Source organism: Branchiostoma lanceolatum, chromosome 2, assembly GCF_035083965.1.
Source record: "Branchiostoma lanceolatum isolate klBraLanc5 chromosome 2, klBraLanc5.hap2, whole genome shotgun sequence".
In the NCBI taxonomy this organism is placed as follows: Eukaryota; Metazoa; Chordata; class Leptocardii; order Amphioxiformes; family Branchiostomatidae; genus Branchiostoma; species Branchiostoma lanceolatum.
The window spans coordinates 39460651-39483452 of NC_089723.1; the positions used below are offsets into that span (position 1 = coordinate 39460651).

Consider the following 22802-nt stretch of genomic DNA (forward strand, 5'->3'; position numbering starts at 1 on the left):
TGCCCTGAGGAAGGTGACAGACGGTCACTAAAAAGCCAGCAGCAAACTTTGTTATGCAGCAAAAAAGACATCTGTCAGGCTGAGTTGAAAAGACAGACGAGGTCAAAATTGAAGATCAAGGTTTGAGCTGACTGCAAAATTTACAATCATTGACAAAAATGTTCTTTTTGTGCAGCAACAAAAGACGCCTTTTGCGGGTCTGACAATACATCATGTGTTTGTGTAGTACAACCCATAATCCATCAAGCAGCACATTCCACAGACATAATTCATAAGTTCTGAAAGTGTAAAAAACAGATGTCTGCATGCTCAGGATGTGATAAAAGAAAACAAAATATGTATGATGTGTGTAATCGGTATCTTTGTTATATTTTGTATGACCCTTATGTTCGTCCTCATAACATCAACGAAAAGCGGCCAGCATTCATGAATAAATAAAGACTCAAACAAACAAACAAGGTTGTGAGTAAAGAACGTCAGCTGTGTACCTTCTTATGAGGCTGCCAGTTCAGTACCGTGGTGACAAAGGGAGGCACAAAGAAAAGGAAACAGCAAGGGTGTAGGAAGAGACAGTGTTATTTACAATGTAGTTACCTACAAGGAAGTGATCTTGCAGTGTTCACAACTGTTTTTGTCCGTAAGACACCCTTTCCAGTAGATGGCAACTGCTGAGGGACCAAAATCTGGTTGACCATTGATTTTAGAGAAGAAGAACTTTATTGCATGACAATTGTACACTGTACAATGTATGGCAAGAACTACAAAATGCAATGTGAAAGGATTATTTGAAAGACACCAAACACACAAAACATAAAAGAATATTTCGTTCTTTGTCCGTAGAATTCGTTGAGCGAGCTGTCAAATTTTTGGTCTCTCAGCAGCCTCAGCCTCTAGCTAGTGAACAGTTGGGGTAACAGGTGTTTGAACACTGCTAAGATCATAAACATTGCAAAGTCATCATTTAACGGAAGTGACAGAGAGTGTACTCTTTGAGTTTACAATGAATAACATCAATCAACTGAAAGCACAGAACACCGGACAAGTAAACACAAAAGTACAGCATGCAAAGAGGTTAATACATGACAGAGAGGACTGACTGCATTCAACAACTAGAAAAACACAATCCTAAGATTCATAAGGGATATGCCACAGAAGTTCAGGACATAGCACCAGACATGTACTGAAGTCTCCTCCCTGTCTAAGGCTTTTGATAAAAGTCATTACAGAGGGGGTGGGAATATTAAGAGATTTGTGCTGATTTGTGCCCCATTTTCTGCACCACCTCAATTGTATACCAAACACATGCAAGTGGGTGTCTTCAGGAGAAAGAATCAAAGGATTTAAAGGTGCTTGTTTGAGGTGCTCATCTGATGGGCATCAACCCAAATAAAGATGGCCGTGCTCACCAGCAGTGGACACGCACTCCTTTGGACATGGTTGGGGGAAAAGGACCAGCGTAGATGCCGGAGCCAATACTCTTATAACGTTACCAGAAGAAGACAGTGTCTACAGAAAGGCACCAAGAAAGATTTAACATATACAGTAACATTCAACTTTCAAGAAACCTTACCGGCCATTTCTGTCCATAAACGAATATCTGGCTGCGAGCGATGTCGACCCTGTCCCAGGTAAGAGCCAAGTTCAGCTGCTCGGGAGCAGAGAGACGCTGGCCTGGCAGGAAAACAATCAACACACAACTTTCAATTAACATTTTCTACATCTGAGGCTATCTCTGAATACTGTGCTATCTTACATTTTCATACCTACTGACAAAACTATACAATGTGAGTAGTTAAAGGTAAAACCATCTGTACAACTACTGGCCTCTGCTGCTTAATACCATCCACATATAATGACCTGTTCCTGAACACCATCTGTATATAATGACCTGTCCCTGGTGCTGAACACCATTCACACACATACAGACCTGTCCCTGGTACTGAACACCATCCACACACATGCAAACCTGTCCCTGGTACTGAACACCATCCACACACATGCAAACCTGTCCCTGGTGCTGAACACCATCCACATACATACAGACTTGTCCCTGGTGCTGAACACCATCTACAAACATACAAACCTGTCCCTGGTGCTGAACACCATCCACACACACACAAACCTGTCCCTGGTGCTGAACACCATCCACACACATACAAACCTGTCCCTGGTGCTGAACACCATCCACATACACACAAACCTGTCCCTGGTGCTGAACACCATCCACACACACTCACACACACACACACAAACCTGTCCCTGGTGCTGAACACCATCCACACACACACTCACACACACACACACAAACCTGTCCCTGGTGCTGAACACCATCCACACACACACAAACCTGTCCCTGGTGCTGAACACCATCCATACACATACAAACCTGTCCCTGGTACTGAACACCATCCACACACACACAAACCTGTCCCTGGTGCTGAACATCATCCACACACACACAAACCTGTCCCTGGTGCTGAACACCATCCACACACACACAAACCTGTCCCTGGTACTGAACACCATCCACACACACACAAACCTGTCCCTGGTGCTGAACACCATCCGCACACATATAAACCTGTCCCTGGTACTGAACACCACCCACACACATGCAAACCTGTCCCTGGTACTGAACACCATCCACACACATACAAACCAGTCCCTGGTGCTGAACATCAACACACACATACAAACCTGTCCCTGGTGCTGAACACCATCCACACAAGTAACATAGTCACATCAAAAAGTTAAGTTGGTTTGAAGATTTTCTGACCCTTTACTCTTTAGTTTGCTATGTCAAGTCACATACATTTGAAAAGACGTCTCCATTGTTAATGCAAGACATAGCAACAAGCCAACCCTCAGCTTAAAGTCTGACACGTCTGAATGTCAATTGACAATTATACAATAAAGCAATCTAGCAGAGTTCAGCCCCACGGCTCAGAGATACAATCCATCACCAACCATCTAGAGGCCCAATCATGTCGTAGGTCACTGGGGCACGATTCAATCAGGCTTTATAACAGGGCAGTGCAAGGAAGGGCCAAAGCAGCTAGATGGCAGTTAGGATTGCCAGCCATCAGCCCAGAGGAGGGATCCTCATTCAGAATCTACACGCTCACTCATCAGTCTAGGAGGAAAGGTGGATGGCAGTTAGAATTAATGCGCATCACGCAAACTGTGCTTTGGAGGACCTGCCCAGTGCAATGGAGGATGGGGAGGGATGGAGGAGAACGGCCATGAGCACCCGTGAGACAGTCACGACAAGAAGATGATGATGATACCATAGGAGGGATCCTCATTCTTATTCTATTCAGACATTCATCAGTCTAGGAGGAAAGTTGAATCGCAGTTGGAATTAATGAGCATAATGCGAACTGTACTTTGGAGGACCTGCCCAGTGCAATGGAGGATAGGGAGGGATGGAGGGGAAGGGCCATAATCATCCGTGAGACAGTCACGACAAGAAGATGATGATGATGCCATAGGAGAGACTCTCATTCAGATTCTATGACCTCAGTTATCAGTCTAGGAGGAAAGGTGGATGGCAGTTAGGATTGCCAACCGTCTTATCCTATAGGAGAGACTCTCATTCAGAATCTATGCCCTCAGTTATCAGTCTAGAGGAAAGGTGGATGGCATTTAGAATTCATGAGCAACATACAAGCTGTGCTTTGGAAGACCTGCCCAGTGCAATGGAGGATTGGGAGGGATGGAGGAGAAGGACCTTGAGCACCCGTGAGACCATCACGACAAGATGATGATGATACCATAGGAGGGATCCTCATTCAGATTCTATTAAGACATTCATCAGTCTAGGAGGAGAGTTGAATGGCAGTTGGAATTGATGAGCATAATGAGAACTGTACTTTGGAAGACCTGCCCAGTGCAATGGAGGATGGGGAGGGATAAGGAGAAGGGCCATGAGCGCCCGTGAGACAGTCACGACAAGAAGATGATGATGATGCCACAGGAGAGATTCTCATTTATATTCTACTCACTTGCTTATCAGTCTAGTGGGAAAGGTGAAGTAAGGTTTTGGTCTCCACAGTCTCTGTACCCCCAGAGTAACAATGAGAGCGTGCAACAGGTGAACATGTTAGGACCTATTCCACTGGGGTCCAGCTCTAGAACTTCAAAATCTAAAGTCTTTGTAAACACTCCAAATACCTAAATACTGCTAACAGTATTTTAATGACAGTAGCTATATGCAAATGTTACAATTTTTTATCAGCAATAGCCCAAACCATGAGCTAGCTATTGGATCAATTTCTTGTGAACTATTGATGCAGAGACTGTGGCTAAACCGTTCTTTGTCCACAACCACAGAGTTTAGAGAGTGCCATCTTCCTCGGGGCAAAATGTTCTGGTCCTGCTTCAAAACTTTGAAACTGGTCACCGAAACGTCCCCAGAGCATTACCTCACTGGTTGTGAGATAAGAACTTTGTTACAAAGTAATTTACAAACCTGATAAAACTATTCACAGATGTATCTAGTCTTGTTGCAAAAAAGTTCCCATGCATCCATGCATATAAATCTTGATTAGCCTTGAGGTTGCCAGCAAATCCCCCATTACCTGACTGGTTCCCCATTGCATGCCAATCCATGCCCAGCTCACTGCACCACAGATCAAAGTTTCACACACTCTGCACACATTAGCTGATGCTGTCAGATTATGTCTCCATTAGGCCACACCAATTTAATTTCTTGGTTAACGGATTTTCTTTTTTAAATTTTAGCACAATGACATCATTAAAACAGAAGGCTGGGGTGAAAACTTGCACCTGACCCTGTTCACTCTTTGAAACTGTGTGCACCAAAATACAAACTTTCCTCTGAGATTCTGTTTTCATGTTGATTTTCCAATCTAGCATTTTTTTTGAAAATTCCGTTAACCAAGAAATTAAAATGGTGTGGCCTTACTGCATAAGTTTCCCCTAAGTCAATGCTGAAGTCTATAAATATACGTCACCTATAACAGCTGGAGCTTGTTTTATGACATTTGGGCCTAGCAAAGAAAATGAAAAAACAAAAATAATGCAAAAAAAAAGGATGAAAAAAAAGCAAAAGCACTGTGATCTGGTGGACAAACATGCAAAAAGATCACAAAACTTGAGTTCAAAAATGCACAAAATGCAGGATCACATTAAGCATTCATTTATAATACTACCAAAATTGCAATGTAATAGAAAAAAAGCATTAAAACTGGATGGATAAACATGCAAAAAGAAAAAAAAATTGACTTCAGAAATGTCCAACTTCAAGATTATATTCAGCATTCATTGACCATGCTACCAAAGCAGTGTAATAGCAAAGTAAGTGGGTATGAGCACGCAAGCATAATGCAATAAAGAGCACAGAGCTAAGCCTTCCAAGCTGAAGCTCGGTGATACCAGCGCAAGTCTTCCGTCCCTTCTGGGCAAGTTTGTCGGGAATAGGTTTCTGCACTTGATGCTCACGGATCATAAATCGACTGAGGTTTATGCCGTTGGCTGCCTATAAGTAACGACTTCTACCAGTTGGAATACATATGGATTTTATGGAATTCATCCGATCCATTACTAAGAAACACACAAATTCTTAGGAATCATACAAGTTTTATTGAAGACATACGATCCTTAGTAATTTGTTGGACAAACACCTGGCTAACACCGACTCTCAGTCTCATCCTGCTAGTTGGTCTAAACTACACCAATATGTCGCCTAAGAATCCAGCATCAGTGCAGGCTGAGGTTTTTGGAGTTTAGCAGGATGGGATAAGCCCTAAACTTAATTCTTTAACACATATCGTAGGAACAACTGGAAGTCCCAAGGCCAACTTGAATCCGTCACTCATGTCACGTGACTCAGGTGCTGGTTCCACAGATTATTAAGGTCCGTATTGTATTCTTTTCATGGTTGTTTCAGAAAGTGTTGAAATGTGAGACTACCTTTCAGCAGAGCGGTCAGGATGGCCAGGTCAATGTCCTGGCACTCCTTCTGGTCATCTAGTCTGAACACGGTGATCTAGGAAGAAATGGTATCAAACTTTGTATAAGTCCCTTGAGGTTAAAGGAGTCCTAAACTCCAGAAGGCGGTGTTATTTTCCACTAGATTATGTATCAATAAATACATAATCAGATGACTTTTTACAAAATTCTGCTTGTGGTAAATTGCACAAGGTGAGTTTTGTAAAACAATATGATACTCACTAAACCCGTGTAGACCCTACCCATGCATTCCCTATGCGTAAACATACATCTTTAATCGTAAATATTTTTGGCATAAATGAGGGTGGTTAAGCACAATAAGAAGGCCAATTGTTGAGAAGATATAAAAGAACACATACCTAGAAGGTTTTTCTTAACCACCCTGACATTCTTTTTGTAATCTAACTTTTGTCAGGCCTTGTAAGGCACATTGTATTAAGCCATAGGCTGAGGTTTTTTAATTCAATTGATTAGAAAATAGAGGGTCACCTGGGGAATTTAGTAGAATACTGGATGCTTTTAGATGCGCACGAAACTAGTGTGTACTTAATCGTATACTGTAAAAAAATATCAATTTTTACTTCCAAAAATTATCATCTATTGGAAAATAACTCCCCCCTCTGGACTTTAGGACCCCTTTAACAAGTCATAAGATATCACAAGATAGCAATGGTGTGTCTTCTGTTGGTAGGGTACATGATATTTGATAGTTAATGCAAATGTAAATGAATACTCTCCTAACAAATATTGATATCCATAAAAAACTTTAATGTCAAAGCTCAGCATTTTACATTTTAATGTATGGGTTTAGAATATTTCTGTTTAGGACACAATTCAGACATGTGTCTGAAAAGTTGAGTGTTGTGATAGAATGATTGACGAGCGACGTTTCATACCAGTACCTTTTTTTGACCCCAGGGCTCGAAATACTGGCTGCATGTGCACCCAGTGCACCCAATTTTGGAGCTGTGCACCTAATTTTTTACTGTGGGTGCACTGGTGCACCCAAATATTTTCGTACGGTTTAATGTGTAAAGGTATCACTGCACACTAGTAGACAGCATATTCTTGACATCTAAGTGTAAGAAAATAATAAAATCTTTGTTGTAGATTTTGATGTTAGAATTTGAGTTAATTTCGATTTTGAAAGCTTCAAAACTGCGTGCCGAGATCGGGTGCCAAAAGTGCATGAAGAGGAACAGTAACTTAAGGTTTGTCATTAGGTTTTGCTTACAATAGTTACATTCTACTTTATTTTATGTGGTGCACCCAAAACATTTTTGGTGCACCCAATTTTTTAGGTTGGGTGCACCAGTGCACCTATTCCCGAAACTGAATTTCGAGCCCTGGACCCAGTCATTGAAAATGATAAAATCATTGATTTTGAAGTGACATTGATTGATTGATTGAAAGGTGAAGTTATGTACCAGTTCCTTTTTCTTGACACACTCCATGAGAATGAAGAGGTGAAGTCATTGATTGATAGATTGATTGATTGATAGATGGATAGCTCAATTGATTGATTGATAGGTGAAGTTACGTACCAGTTCCTTTTTCTTGACACACTCCATGAGCACGATGAAGAGGTGAGGTTATTGATTGATAGATTGATTGATTGATAGATGGATAGATCAATTGATTGATTGAAAGGTGAAGTTACGTACCAGTTCCTTTTTCTTGACACACTCCATGAGAATGAAGAGGTGAGGTCATTGATTGATAGATTGATTGATTGATAGATGGATAGATCAATTGATTGACTGACAGGTGAAGTTACTTACCAATTCCTTTTTCTTGACACACTCCATGAGCACGATGAAGAGATGCTGTGCCTGCTCGTGGGAGTAGCTGAAGATGGTCTCGATGGTGGCCAGCAGCTGGTCTCTCAGGGAGCTCACCATGGTTCTGGAGTAACAGACAATAATATTATGCCATTAAGATCAGTTTCATGCAAGATTATAAACCTTAACAATCAGTAACACAATCCCATTGCATCAAATATAAGCAATTTGGATTACAAAAAAAGGAGAAATAACAAATCTGTACTCAAGAATGTTTCAACTGCAAACTTAAAACCATGGAAAAGTCCTTTCCCCTCGAACCGCAAAGTAAAGTCCCCATTGAAATAAATCAGTTTACAGTATTTGGAGTCCTGGTATCATAAGTCAAAGTTAGTTCTCATGCCCGTTTTCGTTAGCATATTTGTGAGTGAAGGTCAGGAGTAGGGATCTGTACCGTCACACACCATGCCTGTCACGTTCTATGCTTTCCCATGCACAGAACGTGACACAGCCTGACCGTCACAGACTGTGCCCGGAAGTGCTGTCAATCACTGTGACTGACGGGGCAGTGATGCCCGCGTTTCCATATAAGGCAGCGTGTTTTTGTTTACCGCAGTCCCCCCACCCCCCGTGATCCCAGCGTGAGTGGATGAAACCTTACAGACTGTTCTTCCACAGCTTGTATTTACCATACAAAACAGGTGTGCTACACCTACAAGTGGTTTACTGGTTATGCAATACAAACCAGGCCCCTTACCCGTTCTCCTTGGCGTACTTGTGAGTGAAGGCCAGCAGGTCGGCTGCTCTGCCACTCCCGTCCAGAACCACAACAGGAACCGGGGGAACCTCCTTAGTGTACTCACACACTGTGTGGATAACATTGGGACCTCCCTCCACAACTACACACACTACCGGTACGCCCTTTGTGTGTCCTGGGAGAAAAATACATACAATGTAAGGATACAGGAACCGGGGGGACCTCCTTAGTGTACTCACACACCGTGTGGATTAACGTTGGGACCTCCCTCCACAACCACACAGACAACTGGGACTCCCTTCGTGTGTCCTGGGAGAGAAACAGATACAATGTTAGGATACAGGAACAGGGGGAACCTCCTTAGTGTACTCACACACCGTGTGGATAACATTGGGACCTCCCTCCACGACCACACACACAACTGGGACTCCCTTCGTGTGTCCTGGGAGAGAAACAGATACAATGTTAGGATACAGGAACAGGGGGAACCTCCTTAGTGTACTCACACACTGTGTGGATAACGTTGGGACCTCCCTCCACGACTACACACACAACAGGTACTCCCTTAGTGTGTCCTGGGAAAGAAACAGATACAATGTTAGGATACAGGAACAGGGGGAACCTCCTTAGTGTACTCACACACCGTGTGGATAACATTGGGACCTCCCTCCACGACCACACACACAACTGGGACTCCCTTCGTGTGTCCTGGGAGAGAAACAGGCACAATGTAAGGATACAGGAACAGGGGGAACCTCCTTGGTGTACTCACACACTGTGTGGATAACGTTGGGGCCTCCCTCCACGACTGCACACACAACCGGGACTTCCTTTACATGTCTTGAGAAGGAAACAGGCATGGTAACGTGGAAATACACAAGGGGAGCTCCCCCTACAACTACATACACAGCAAGATGGTCAAAGAAGGCAAGGTTTTTCTGTGGTTAATTTGTTGACTAAGAACCTAAAGGTTCTGGGTTTGAATCCCAAGCAGGCCCCAGTGTTGTGCCCTTGGGAAAGGCACATGTCCTCACTCGACTCAACGAAAATGAGTACCTAACTTTCGTTAGGGGTTTCCTTTTGGATGAAGCTTTAAGTCGGAGGTCTCGTGTTTGAGGAGAGCCACACCTCGAGCAAGTTAGAAATCCCACCGCACTTATTGAAAAGAGTTTGGATCCATCCAGGTGCTAGTGCATCAAACCATACAGTCCAGTCTTACACAGTTTGTATCTAATTTGTCCAAAACCGATGTATTACTGTAACAGCTAAAGGCAGTATACCAGTTATGCAAAACAAACAAATAAGACATCGTCCTTACTGATGGATATCCTCTGCTGTGAGATGTGTCTCTCCAGGTGTTTCCTGAGGTCCTTCTCCGCGCCGTACCTGCCCACAGATCCGTTGTCCACCAGCAGGAAGTGGGTGTGGTAAGAGTTCAGGATCGCTCCCTTACTCAGGGGGTCCACCATGGTGTGGTACTGCTTTATGTCCTGTGGAGGAGAGAGAAGTAGTACTGTAGTTAGTAGTCAGTAGCAGTACTGTAGCAGTAGTAGTTGTCAGTAGTATCCAGTGTGGTAGCTGTTTAGGATCGCCCCCTTACTCAGGGGGTCCACCATGGTGTGGTACTGCTTTATGTCCTGTGGAGGAGAGAGAACAGCAAAAGTAGTACAGTAACTGTTAGTAAGTTGCAGCAGCAGTAGCAGTAGCAGTACTATCCAGTGTGGTAACTGTTCAGGATCGCTTCCTTACTCAGGGGGTCCACCATCGTGTGGTACTGCTTTATGTCCTGTGCAGGAGAGAGAACAGTCAAAGTAAGTACAGTAACTGTTAGTAAGTTGCAGCAGCAGTAGCAGTAGCAGTAGTATCCAGTGTGGTAACTGTTCAGGATCGCTCCCTTACTGAGGGGGTCCACCATGGTGTGGTACTGCTTTATGTTCTGTGGAGGAGAGAGAACAGCAAATCTGGTTCAATTTAAAGTAAATCTATGAGTAGAGGGTGTGCACGTTCACTCAAAGCTTCAACACTGCATGATAACAGTATTTAGATCAGTATCAGGAATTCAGTCTTGTGTCTTGGCATTTCTATAAAATCACAGCAGTTGCTGAGTGACTGTTGAGTTGGATCTGTGCGACTCTTGATTAATAATTGGAATATGATGCACAGAGTAAACTTATGAAAAAGACAACGAGTACAAAACTGTTTGTTCTTTGTCCATGAAATTTGTTGGGCAATCTTTCAAATGTTTGGTAGCTCAGCGGTCACTGCTTCTAGTCTAAAGGTGGTGTTTAAGGTAAAATATATGTTAAGTATCAAAAATGAATTTCAAGAAAACTCCCTACATACATCAGGACTGATGAGGTCCTCCCTGTTGTCTACCATCCCCCAGGGCGCCACGCCCAACGTGCAGATCCTCATGCGGGTACGGGTGGACAGTTCCGCCATGGCATCCCCCACCTGCCGAGTCACACCTGCGCGGTAGAGAGAGGAACACTGTCTTTAAGTTTCAAATCTATGCAGTTTCCATAACCTTAACTCTAACCCATCCTGGTATGGGCGGACAGTTCGACCATGGCGTCCCCCACCTGTCGAGTCACACCTAGATGGAAGAAACGAGAAACTTAACGTTTCAAACATGCAGAAGCTACAAGATTCATAAGGACTATAAGGATATCGGAGTTCTCTTCAGTTTATCCATTGTGAGGGGACACAGGTTACTTCACAAGTCCCTGTCAAGCATAACAGAACAAAGCTCATCATCCTTTATGGACCAACATCCTCCATCACCTTAGATTTCTTTCTCTTCTCCTCTTGAATTGTTATCATCAGATCTACAGTAGATCTCTTTGCACATAAAGAATCCATCTCTTTGAAAGGTCAAAGTTGTGTGAGAGCCAACTTTACCTTGACGAGTTCTGCAGGCCGCCGTGCATGGCCTAACCCTGTACCCTACCCCTTACCTGAGTGAGTGCCACATGTGAGTATCCACGCCCCCGTGGTCTTGGCTGCCTTCAGCAGCCCTTTTCGGAAGACCCTCTTAAGTTTGAGCTGCAGTTCGAAGTTCTGCAGTCTTTACTGGATTTCTAACCCTAACCCAAACCCAAACCCTTAACCCCTAACCCATACCTGAGTGAGTGCCACATGTGAGTATCCACGCCCCCGTGGTCTTTGCCGCCTTCAGCAGCCCTTTCCGGAAGACCCTCTTGAGTTTGGGCTGCAGTTCAAAGTTCGCCAGCCCGCCGTGCATGGAGATGAGCAGTCTGGGCAGCTCCAGCTTCCACTCTTTGGTCAACAGCTGCAGAATCACGTCTGGCTTCGTGTCGTGGGACATCCGAACATACTGGAACAACACAACCACAATTCTGTCTAACATTTGCACATACTAGAACATACAAACATCTCTGTTAATAGCTAGATAACTAGATAACAGCAACACCTAGCTGCTGTGCAAAGTAGAACCAGTCAGTATTGCCCTCAGGAAGATGACAGACGGTCACTGAAACGTCAGCAGGTGATTATGGACTGGTTGTGCGTAAAGAACTCTGTTCCACACTTCTGTACTTTTCGACATGGGCATTCTAACAAGTTAATTGCAGATAAAAGTATGATCTGAAAGACATACTGTAATGGCATACAGGGCATGGCACTGACATGGTTTGACTCATACCTGTCACACCGCACACAAATGACAGTTATAAATGGGGTGAACAGTGATCTTTTGGAAATATCTGTTGGAGTTCCGCAAGGATCGGTCCTCGGACCGCTACTTTTCATAATATATATAAATGATTTACCGGACCAGATCATCCACGGGCATATAGTACTTTATGCCCGATGATACCGCACTCTTCTTTGCTGCTAAATCAGTCTCCGATGTTAACAGGGCACTGAATGCAGATCTGAAGAGCATTCAAGAATGGCTACAAACAAACAGACTCACGCTGAACACCAGTAAGTGCAAAGCGATGCTCTTTGGCACTTCTAAAAGGCTGCAACTAGGAAAGGAACAGCTAACTACATATCTATCTGGAATCTACATTGAAGTTGTACCTTCTTTCAAGTATCTGGGTGTCTGGCTAGACGCATGCTTGACATGGCAATTTCACGTGGAGAAAATGACCAATGCCGTCTCTGCAAGGATGGGTGTTCTCCGACGTCTTGTCGCCATTTTGCCACAAAATACACTGGCCATGTTGTACAACTGTTTAATTCTGCCAAAACTTGATTATTGTGATGTGGTGTGGGGAAATTGTGGGAAAGTTTTGTCCGATAAGCTACAAAAGTACCAAAATCGTGTTGTAAGATTGATACTTGGACTGTCATTTAGATCTCATGTCGACGGCGAACACATTTCCGCTCTTGGTTGGAAAGACCTAGCTTCGCGTCGTAGGATGCACCTGTTGCAAACTGTGCACAAGTCATTGCATAATCTGCTACCAGAGTACCTAAGCTCCTTTAGCAGAACGTCTGAGTCTCACACTTACACAACACGTCACAGTTCAAATCTCACCTTACGTCTGCCAAAGGTTAAATTGGAATCGGGGAAACGGACATTTGCATACAGGGGGGCAGAAAATTGGAATACATTACCGGTATATGTCAAAAACACTTCATCCACACAATCTTTCAAAACTCTGTGCAAAAGAATTGTGTGACCTCTGACCTTCAATCCTTACGACCTGGCACGATGATTTTGTTATGACGCACAAATGTTATGTATATATCAGTGTATTGTTTGTATGTTTGTATATGTGTATCTAGGGCCTCCCTGAAAATCAGTGCGAAGCCACTGAGGGAGCTACCCTAGTAAAAGAATACAGAAATAAATAAATAAATAAACAACAAAACATAAATTTTGGAAAAGGAAATTGTGCTTTATCTATGAAATTACTTGAGCAATCTCTAGTGGAAAGGGAGTGTTACCAGAATCATTGTAAACTTTTCCTCTGGTCCTACACTACCAGAAATCTTTTTTCTTATTCTTTCTTATTTTTGTTGTTTTCTTATGTTGAGAAAGATTTTCTTATACAAAGGAAAAACAAGAAAATTCAAGAAACCTTCTGGGAAGTCTGGTCTATGTCGATTCTTACACGAAGAATTTTTTTCTAAAGTTAACTTATATCAAGAAAGTTCAAGAAAGTATTTCTAGCATGCTGTTTTCCAATAAGAATTTTCTAGAAAAATAAGAAAAACTTGCTTTCTCTGGCTTAATTTAAGATTTGTTTTTTGTTGCCTCAAATTTTTATTCTTACAGATTCTTCCCATAAGTTATTTTTTCTAGAAAATTTGATTCTGGTAGAATTATTTTCTTGAACTTTCTCGGTTTAAGTTAACTTAAGAAAAAAATTCTTAGATGCAATTCTTGTTTGTGCTTAAAACAGGGATTCTTGTTTGTGCTTAATACAGGGATTCTTGTATACAGAATAACATTCTGGCTGACACTTACAGACAGAAACATTTTCTTTGCAGAAGGAAAAACAAGAAAGATAAGAAAAATGATTCTGGGTTACGTGTATACCTGTGCTTTACTGGTGTGGCCAGCTCCCTGGAACTCCAGAGTTCCGAAGGCGTCTGACGGGCTTTCCTCCGTGTGAGCAGACGGACTCCACCGAACCTCCTCCATACAGGACGCGCTCTGGGCGCTCTTTGCTTCTGATGAGTGTTCCCCCTCCAGCCTCCCACACCCACATCTCCTACAGAGCAATAAGTACACATTAGGGTCTATGCTGAGAGCAGACCAGCCTGGCAAGCCCTATGCATGTCTGCAGCCGCCATGCATCAGACACTGATGCCTGCGAACGATTGATTGATTGATTGATTGATTGTATTAGCAATAGAACAGTATCTGTATCTGTATCTGTATCTATATAGCCGGTATAACCGCCATCAGGCGTAACACACCAGCTTCGCAGGCACGCGGCGCGGCAGCAGCTGGTCATATTACACCGAACGGTCTGTTACACCTAGTCTTTGCATATCTGACTGCAACCGTTCTTTAAAGCTACTTAGTGAGGAAGCTCCTACAGTACTTGATGACAACGAGTTCCATTCTACTATGGTTCTCGGGAAATACGAATTTTTGAACACGTCAATCCTTGGCTGATAACTCTGGTACTTAAAAGCATGACTATTTCTGGTCCTCTTCTGAGCTGGCATTAGATACTTATCAGATGGTACGTCCACAAGTTTATTAGTATAGTTCCCACCTCCTCCACCCACATCTCCTAAGGGCAAATACAGTATAGCAATAAGTACAGTATAAGCAATAAGTTTCCCCACATCAGTCTGATTGATTTTAATGAACTGCATAATACAACAGATGATTTTCAGACAAATACATGATTGTATATACATGTCTCAGCTATTTGTATCATTGACAAAACCAATGTTTGTATTTGCATTAGGCATATTGCATTAGAGACCAGGTTTGTGAAGGTACATACTTGTATTGTATTGTCACCATTGACTGCAACACTGTACCGTTGTAACGTTTCAATGAATCAAAATCATCATCAGAGCCTGGGTGCTGGATGCACTTAACTGGTGTCCCTGTGTTGAAGAGTATGTTGTCTAGCGCAGGGCTTGAAATATTAGGTGCATAATTTTGTATGCACTTTTCTGTACTCAAAACTGTAGTAAACCTCACTTTTGACTGTGGATGCACCAGTACACTTAGATATTTGTGTAGGGCTACCACTTAAAGGTACTATTCTAATTGAACCCAAGTATATATATACAGCATATTCTTGTCATTCAAATGAATTTCTATCCCTGATCTACAACAGAAAATGTAAGGCAACAATGGTCTCATAAGATTTCCAAAAGAAAACAAAACAAAAACACCATAGAGAACAGACATTTCAGAACTAAGGACAGCACCTTCCAAAACTGTTCATATTTGCGATACATCAACAGTGTGAAGCAGATTTCCTAAAGTTCTTGGTTTTTGGCTTAGGTGCTCCGTTGAGTGCACCTACATGTCCTTGCGTCACTTTTGAGACTTACTCTGTCTCTTCTTCAACCTGATCTGATAAAGTCAGATATCCAGGCGCAATTGAAAAACGTCTGTCTTTCTTAATTACTTATTAAGTTTACATACTTTAGATAAAAATGTTAACAGACACATTTGGCCTTAAGCAGAGAAACACGTCTCCAACAAGGCAGCCTTCACCCCCATAATGATAAGCCCCCTCTGGCAGAACATACAGAAATGGCAGTACAAATTACACACAAACACACACACGCATACACATGCCAAAAACAATACTTCGCTCCCTTGGGGTGAAGTTAGAAAAAATCATGTGCTGGAAATGCATTTAACTTAAGTTCGCAGGGATTTGATTTCACAGCAAGGAAAAAACAGTATTACACGCCAACAACTATAAACAGAACCTCTTTCATGTCACCTTCTTCAGACTGTTGCTTTTGACAGTGCTGGCATGATCAACTGTCACTGATCTAACAGTATGCAACCAAGGAATGAATAAATGTTTCACTTGGCTTGAAATTCTAAATGAATATGTATTGAATGTTCAAAGATTGTGTGTGTGTATATCGTTACTTGATATAAATAATGAAATGGTGATAATGTAAATCAGAATCTAATTTGCATAATCAATGGGGGCATTTCATAAAACCACCCTGTTCAATGGTAAGACAGTTCAAAAATGCAACATATGTTGTAACTGTTCAATAAATGGACATTGATAAATAAAAGTTATGCAAAAGAAGACCTAATTTGCATAATTAATGAGAAAATATTGTTATTCCACATTGGTAGATAACTGGAGTTTCATACTTGTGAGATTTGGAAGTTATGTGACAGTGAACATAGTTGAATATAAGTTATTCAAATGTGGGCCTAATTTGCATAATATTTATATCATGGAGATTTGAGGTCTCCGAACTCTTGTTGGTATTTGTGTGTCTTACCATAACAGGTGCCTCCAAAACATCATAATACTGTACAATATATAGAATGTACATGTATAGTTCCATAATCATGCAAATAAGGTTTTGATTAAAACTACATGACTTGTGTCTTTTTTTTATTATTCTGTTATTTCTATCGAGGGTGGCCCAGCTCAGTGATTAACACTGCTTTACAGAGGGGCCCTGTGTAAATATCCATTGATCACTTCCTGTCACTCTACAGGTAACTAACATATGGAAAATATATGGCTACAAAAACACAAACAGACCAAAAACAGTACCTTCCTGTGAACTAGTAGCCTCTTCCATTGATTACTAGTAGTATATAGACCTTCCTAGTTACAAGCAGCTGAACTTTCTGAAGGGTTTCAAGTTAAACATTAACTACCATGTCCCGTATGTGGGGCAAAATGTGATCAACAGCTTTGCAGGTCAAGGTACAAACTCTGCCACTGTGGTTCTTACAGCACAGCTGGAGGTTTTTGCTTTAAACAGCAAGTAATCTTGTGAGGTATCTGGTGAACCTTTTCCACAAAAATGGCTGACGGGACACCAAGGCAACCAGGAACAGGTGATCAGGGTCACCTGCCGCCACCTGACGCTGAGATGGAGGCACAAGGAGACCTGCAGCCTGGACAGGTGGGGAGGGGGGCAGTTTTGTCCTACATATAAGGAAGATCAAGCATTTAAATAATGCATTGATTAAGTACAAGGCGAGTGCAACATTACCCAGGACAAGTAGAGAGATGTTTCATGTACTTATGTCATGTCCCAACACAGTTTCTGCACATGTATATCTTCGCCAATGCCTTGAATCTCCATGCAAAAAAAACAACTATAAAATAATGACTTATTATGTAAGCATATCAATATTCATGTAGATATAGATATTTGTAGTAGATATTTGTTTATGAAAAATTGTGTCATCTATCAATATTGTGTAGCCTAGAATCTATGTGTACATTATTCTAGATTAATGTACAATGCTCTGCCTCACATTGCACCTATTTACAATGTGCAATAAACTTTGGCTTCAGCCTGTGCAGCATGGGGACCATCACCATGGACAGGCAGGCCAACTAGTGCCCCAGGTTCAAGGACAAGATTACCGGGTGCAACAGCAGGCTGCACCCACACATGGACAGGCAGACCAACCAGTACCCCAGGTTCAAGGACAAGTCCCTCAGCAGGCTGTTCCCACACATGGACAGGCAGGCCAACAAGCACCCAACGTTCACGGACAAGGCTACCCAGTCCCTCAGCAGCATGCTCCCATGCATGGACAGATGGGCCAACTAGTGCCCGAGGTTCCAGGACAGGGCTACCAAGTCCCACAGCAGGCAGTTCCCATGATGTACCACCCCGGTCAGCAGGGCTACGGCGCTCCCACAGCCGCATATCCCTACCAAGGCTTCCCTGTGGCTCCCCAACAGCACAACATCCCACCTGCAGGCCCTGCAGCTGCAAACACTGGGCCACCAGCTGTGCAGATGTCTGTGGGTGCTTTCGGTGGTGCGACCATTCGGATCCAGAGCCAGGCCATCGCAGCGGGAGGACTCGTGGCTGGAGCATCTGCTGCAGCTGCATTCGCAGCCGCCAAGGTTTGTTTGTTTGTTTGGCATGACCTGTAAACTGCCTTAAGATATAACAAACCTTTCCCAAGTGCACAAGTCAACATTGGGGCCTGATATGATGATTTAATCCTGGCACCGTTTAGTCTCTAAATTCCAAGTCAACAATCCTAATAAATCATTGACCACCTTACCCCTATCAAGGTTGCAGAGTCGCCTGCAGTAGTGTTGGGAGCAGGTCTGGCTGCAGGGGTGGCTACAGGAGTTACAACATTGGTAGCTTTTTACATGAGCAACAAGCAACAAACAGAGGAGGCCATCCGCAGGGCAGTGGAGAGAGAGCGACATATCCAAGTAGAGCAGATAGAAGGAGGGTCGCTTCTCGTGCGAGTCAAGTTTCTAACACTGGTAAGACATAGCAAATATATGAACCTTTTATCTTTGGAGAAAATAGGAAAATTGTCATTAAAGGCAGGCTAAAATTGAAATTGAAAAGTCTACTATACTTTCCGAAATATCCCTCAAAGTCAAGTTCTCACTTGTTTTGACATAAGACTGTCGTAGTACAGGACTCTCCGGCCATTTGTACCTCGCACCGTACTGACGGCTACTCGTCTGATGATTGAATTAATCATTTGCAAGGTCACAATGGGTGACGTCATGTTCAAGTATATCCCAACCAGAATGAATAGGGCTTTTGGATCTGGTTTTTTGAAAATGGATTTTGAGGAATTTGTACTTTAAAGCTCGCTAATTCATTGATTCCCTTGAATCAATTTTAAAGTCCCTATTCATTTTGCTAGGGTTGCGTATCTGGAGACACTGCTATTACTTTTAGTCCTAGTGTTTTCCTTCTCTCTTCCCCCAGGCTGGCTACTGGGTGATGCGCTCCTTAAACGAGAGGATCCACCGGGGGAGCGACCGCACCTGTCTGCAGCTGCTGCTGGAGGATGAGCTGCAGAGGATCGGCTGGACCGGACCCATCCAAGTGGGGATGGAGGGGTGGTGGTTTGCTGAGGAGGAGGGACAGGAGGAGGAGGCAGCAGGGATGGAGGAGGAGGAGGAGGAGGGATGGGAGTGGGCAGGGAGGATGGGGAAACAGGTTTGTTGACAGGCTTCAATTGCATTTTTTTTACTTACTGACTGACATTTTTGGGCTAGCTAATCAGATGGATTACTAGTATGTAGGGTATGCAAATGAGACTAGAGATATAAAAGCAGAAGAGAAAGGGAAAAGAATACAAAGTCTGTAGTGGTAGGGGATGTTGGAGAAAAGTAGGAGTAATATTGATAGAAGTAAGGGTGTCACTGTGGGTCAGGGAAAATAAGGAGGGAGGGGAGTAGGGGGTTTAGAAATGGTAGGAAGGAACTAACATATTTGACTCCTCACCCTCTTCTTTAAGCTTTATGAAAGCATATTGCCTTGCACACTGGTCCCCGGATGAGGGTTTTCCACACTAACAAATAGCAAATTGCGGAGAGAAGACTCGGGAGCTATTATAATAGGTTTGGATTCCAGACTGGGGTGTGGCATTAAAAATATTTTACTATTTCCAGTCGGTACCCCTCAGTGTGACCACAGGAGACTCAGGCCTGCCTGAAGACGTGTCGTCTGTAGCAGCCATGTCCATCTCTTCAGCTGGAGAGGTGGAAGAGGGGCCGCTCAAGCGGAAAAGAGCCAGGCTACAGAAACACAAGGACTCTCCAACAGCACAACGTCACATCAAGGTCTACAGGTCCTGGGAGGAAGGAGCAGAAATCCTGACCGAAAGTGGGTACAAAGACCTGGGGGGAGTGAAGGCCTTGGTACTGGGATTCATGCAGCGTGACCTGGTAACACCTGACAGAACAAGTAAAGTACTGTGTAAACAGTCATGGTTGAACCTGAATAAAGCCCAACTGAAGCAGCTAGTGACCTCCCAACTACAAGTCGACCCCACGGACAGCACCTGTCTGCTGCTGACAGCCCTACAGCTGCCAAATGGAGACAGCCGGGTGCAGACCCTGCAGCAGGTGGTTGCTGCCATCCTACAGCACGGACCGGGAGACTGGCTGTACCAACACCTGCACCACATCTACTGCTACCTGGGGTGGTCCATATGGGCGGCAAGCCCTCAGTCTACAATGATATCAAAACTTTTCATGGGGAGTGACCTGACTGCTCTAGCCAAAGCCCTGTCCGCCATGGCCAGTTCCCTTATGTACAAACAGGACCATTTGGAGACTGTGTACTTCACAGCCGAACTGTCTAAGGAAGTGTCTGAGACAGAAGCCATCAGACAGTGGGAGCACTTCCTCAGCCTGGCACCAGAGTGTGATGCCTTCGTGCCTGATGCTCACTACGACCTGGCCACCCTGTACAGCCAGCAGCAGGACAGGCAGAAGGTGATTCACCACTTCACCAGGGGGCAGCAGAGGGAGGCCAACAGGCTACCTGGGTTTCCTGAAGTCCCCAGATTCATCAAAGATCCTGCTAGAAAGGCATATGAACATTGTATATCTTAATTGATCTTCTCTCCCCAAATCACATATTGTATGAGTGAAAGTCCTATATAGGCCTAACTTTTCTCAAACTTCCATTTCAACATTTCATTATGCAAATGACTTGCACATGTACATAATCCATGCATGTTGATGTTCAACTTTAAACAACTAGCAAATATCACAGCCAACAGCCCTCTTCAGCTGAACAGACTACCCTTAGGGTGGTTATACCTAGCCTGGGTGCCATCCATGGTTATACCTACACCCTTAGGGTAGTGAATGTAGGAGCCTCTGTAGAAATAGGATGGCACCCAGGCTAGGTTATACCTGCTGTATAGATACAAATACAGTATTCCAAGAAATGAATTCAGAACCTGTAAGCACACTGAAGGTCGTATCTGACTACCTGTGAAGGTCGTCCCCGATGGAGGTGTTACATAGATTTGTTATCTGCCGACCTGGTGTGTTGTGTCAAAGTGGTTGTTATAAGGAGAGGATTTGTAAGTCCTAGACATTTGTGTAAGGTTACCACCTAAAGGTACTATGATAATAGAACCAAAGTGTACAGCATATTCCTGTCATTCAAGTGCACCTATTCCCAAAAGGGAATTCCTTTCCCTGATCTACAGCATAAAATGTAAAGCAACAAATTGTCTCACAACATTTCTAAAAGAAAAGAAAAACAAAGGCAACAGACATTTCAGAACTAAGGACAGCACCTTCCATAACATTTGTGATGCACCGATGGTGTGACCAGACTGTCTAAACTTCTAGGTTAGGTGCACCAGTGCATTTATTCACAAAAAAGAATTCCGATCCCTGTTAGCACACTGAAGGTCGTATCTGACTACCTGTGAAGGTCGTTCCCAATGGAAGTGTTATATAGCGGTGTTATCTGCCGACCTGGTGTGTTGTGTCAGACTGGCTGTTATAAGGAGAGGATTTCAAGGTCCGGGAGGGCAAATGGAACATGGTGTCCAGCCATTTACCACAATTTGCTATGGGAGGCGCGAGGCATACAAAAAAGAACTGAAATTACACAAGGGAATTGTTGCACAGATTTGTAGCCTTCTTGAAACCTTAGTGCCTTTTGTAGGTCGGTGAAGGTTAGACATCCAGGTAATAGGATATGGCAAAAATAGTTACTCAAGCAACTGGATAAAATTTGGAAACAGTCAGACGTTTCAGACAGCATCCATTTATAATAATTTACTATGGGATATACATGTACCATGCATACAAAAAGAAACTGCAATTTTGTAAGGGAGTTGTTGCATAGCTTTGTAGCCTTCTTGAAACCATGCCTTTTGTAGTCTAAGAATGTACCTTGAAGTCACATACATGTGCAAGACAATTTGATTCTTACACATCCAAGTGCTAGTATTAGAGGCAAGTTACACAAATAAACGATGTCTCTTTACAAAAGCGTGATACATTGAACTTTTGTGAAAGTCAACCCTGAAGGAGACCTGATTGCAGTATTATGCAGCGTTGTTATGTAGAAAGTCATCCCTGATAGCGGCGTTATGTAGTCGTGTTATGTAAGAAAGCCATGCCTGATTGCGGCGTTATGCAGTCCTGTTATCTCAGACAGAAGTGTGCTGTGTAAGTGTGGTCGTTATTAGCAGGAGAATTGGAGGTCTTGGGGGGGGGGGGGTAATGGAACAGGGTGTCCAGCCATTTACTACGTATACAATTCTCTACGGTAGATGCAGCGCATACAAAAAGGATCTGCAATTATGTAAGGGAATTGTTGCACAGTTTTGCAGCATTCTTGAACCCATCCCTTGCCAAACTGTTGTCTAATGTAGCATTAATGCCAGAAATACAATTGCAGCACTAATGCTTGGTTAGTGTACACTGCCATGGTAATTTCAGAGCTAGCATTCTGACCCCAAAACCACGGTTTCATACGTCGGTTTCATACGCGTATGAAGTTCATACGCGTATGAAACTGCCGTTGCGTACCAAATTGTGGGCGGCGCGGTGGGTGATATTAGTACGCGTCGCCACTTCGGCCGGCAGAATTTCGTACGCCTCCTCGGTGGGCAGTTTGTTACGCGGCGGGGAAAATTTCGTACGTCCGCTCAGCGGGCCGGCAAAATTTCGTACGTCCGCTCGGCGAGCAGTTTGTTACGCGGCCGGGAAAATTTCCGGGCCGGCAAAATTTTGCACGTCCGTTCGGCGAGCAGTTTGTTACGCGGCCGGGAAAATTTCGTACGCCCGCTTGGTGCATGGCAAAATTTTGTACGGCGGGCCGGCAAAATTTTGTACGTCCGTTCGGTGAGCAGATTGTTACGCGGCCGG

The 22802-nt window shown here is 43.4% G+C and overlaps 1 protein-coding gene and 1 long non-coding RNA gene across 6 annotated transcripts in view; one reads left to right on the top strand and one right to left on the bottom strand.

Moving 5' to 3' along the window:
- The window catches only part of LOC136429010 (transient receptor potential cation channel subfamily M member 3-like), a 70102-nt gene that overhangs the window by 20302 nt on the left and 26998 nt on the right, over positions 1-22802 (bottom strand). For 3 of the 5 annotated variants that reach the window (XM_066418890.1, XM_066418889.1, XM_066418887.1), the window contains exons 1-8: positions 11469-11567; positions 10855-10979; positions 9830-10001; positions 8512-8686; positions 7755-7878; positions 5935-6010; positions 1571-1671; positions 489-500 (exon numbers count right to left, since the gene is read on the bottom strand). In XM_066418890.1, coding sequence (XP_066274987.1) covers positions 489-500; positions 1571-1671; positions 5935-6010; positions 7755-7878; positions 8512-8686; positions 9830-10001; positions 10855-10953 — 759 coding nt within the window. In that variant the 5' untranslated portion in view covers positions 10954-10979; positions 11469-11567. Of the gene's footprint in view, positions 1-488; positions 501-1570; positions 1672-5934; positions 6011-7754; positions 7879-8511; positions 8687-9829; positions 10002-10854; positions 10980-11468; positions 11568-11634; positions 11849-14026; positions 14202-22802 lie in introns of those variants that run through there. The other 2 variants (XM_066418891.1, XM_066418888.1) reach the window with 2 other exon arrangements.
- On the top strand, positions 16905-17665 carry LOC136429011 (uncharacterized). Its single transcript, XR_010754697.1, has 3 exons — positions 16905-17079; positions 17478-17531; positions 17607-17665. It is a non-coding gene; the product is annotated as an uncharacterized lncRNA (long non-coding RNA).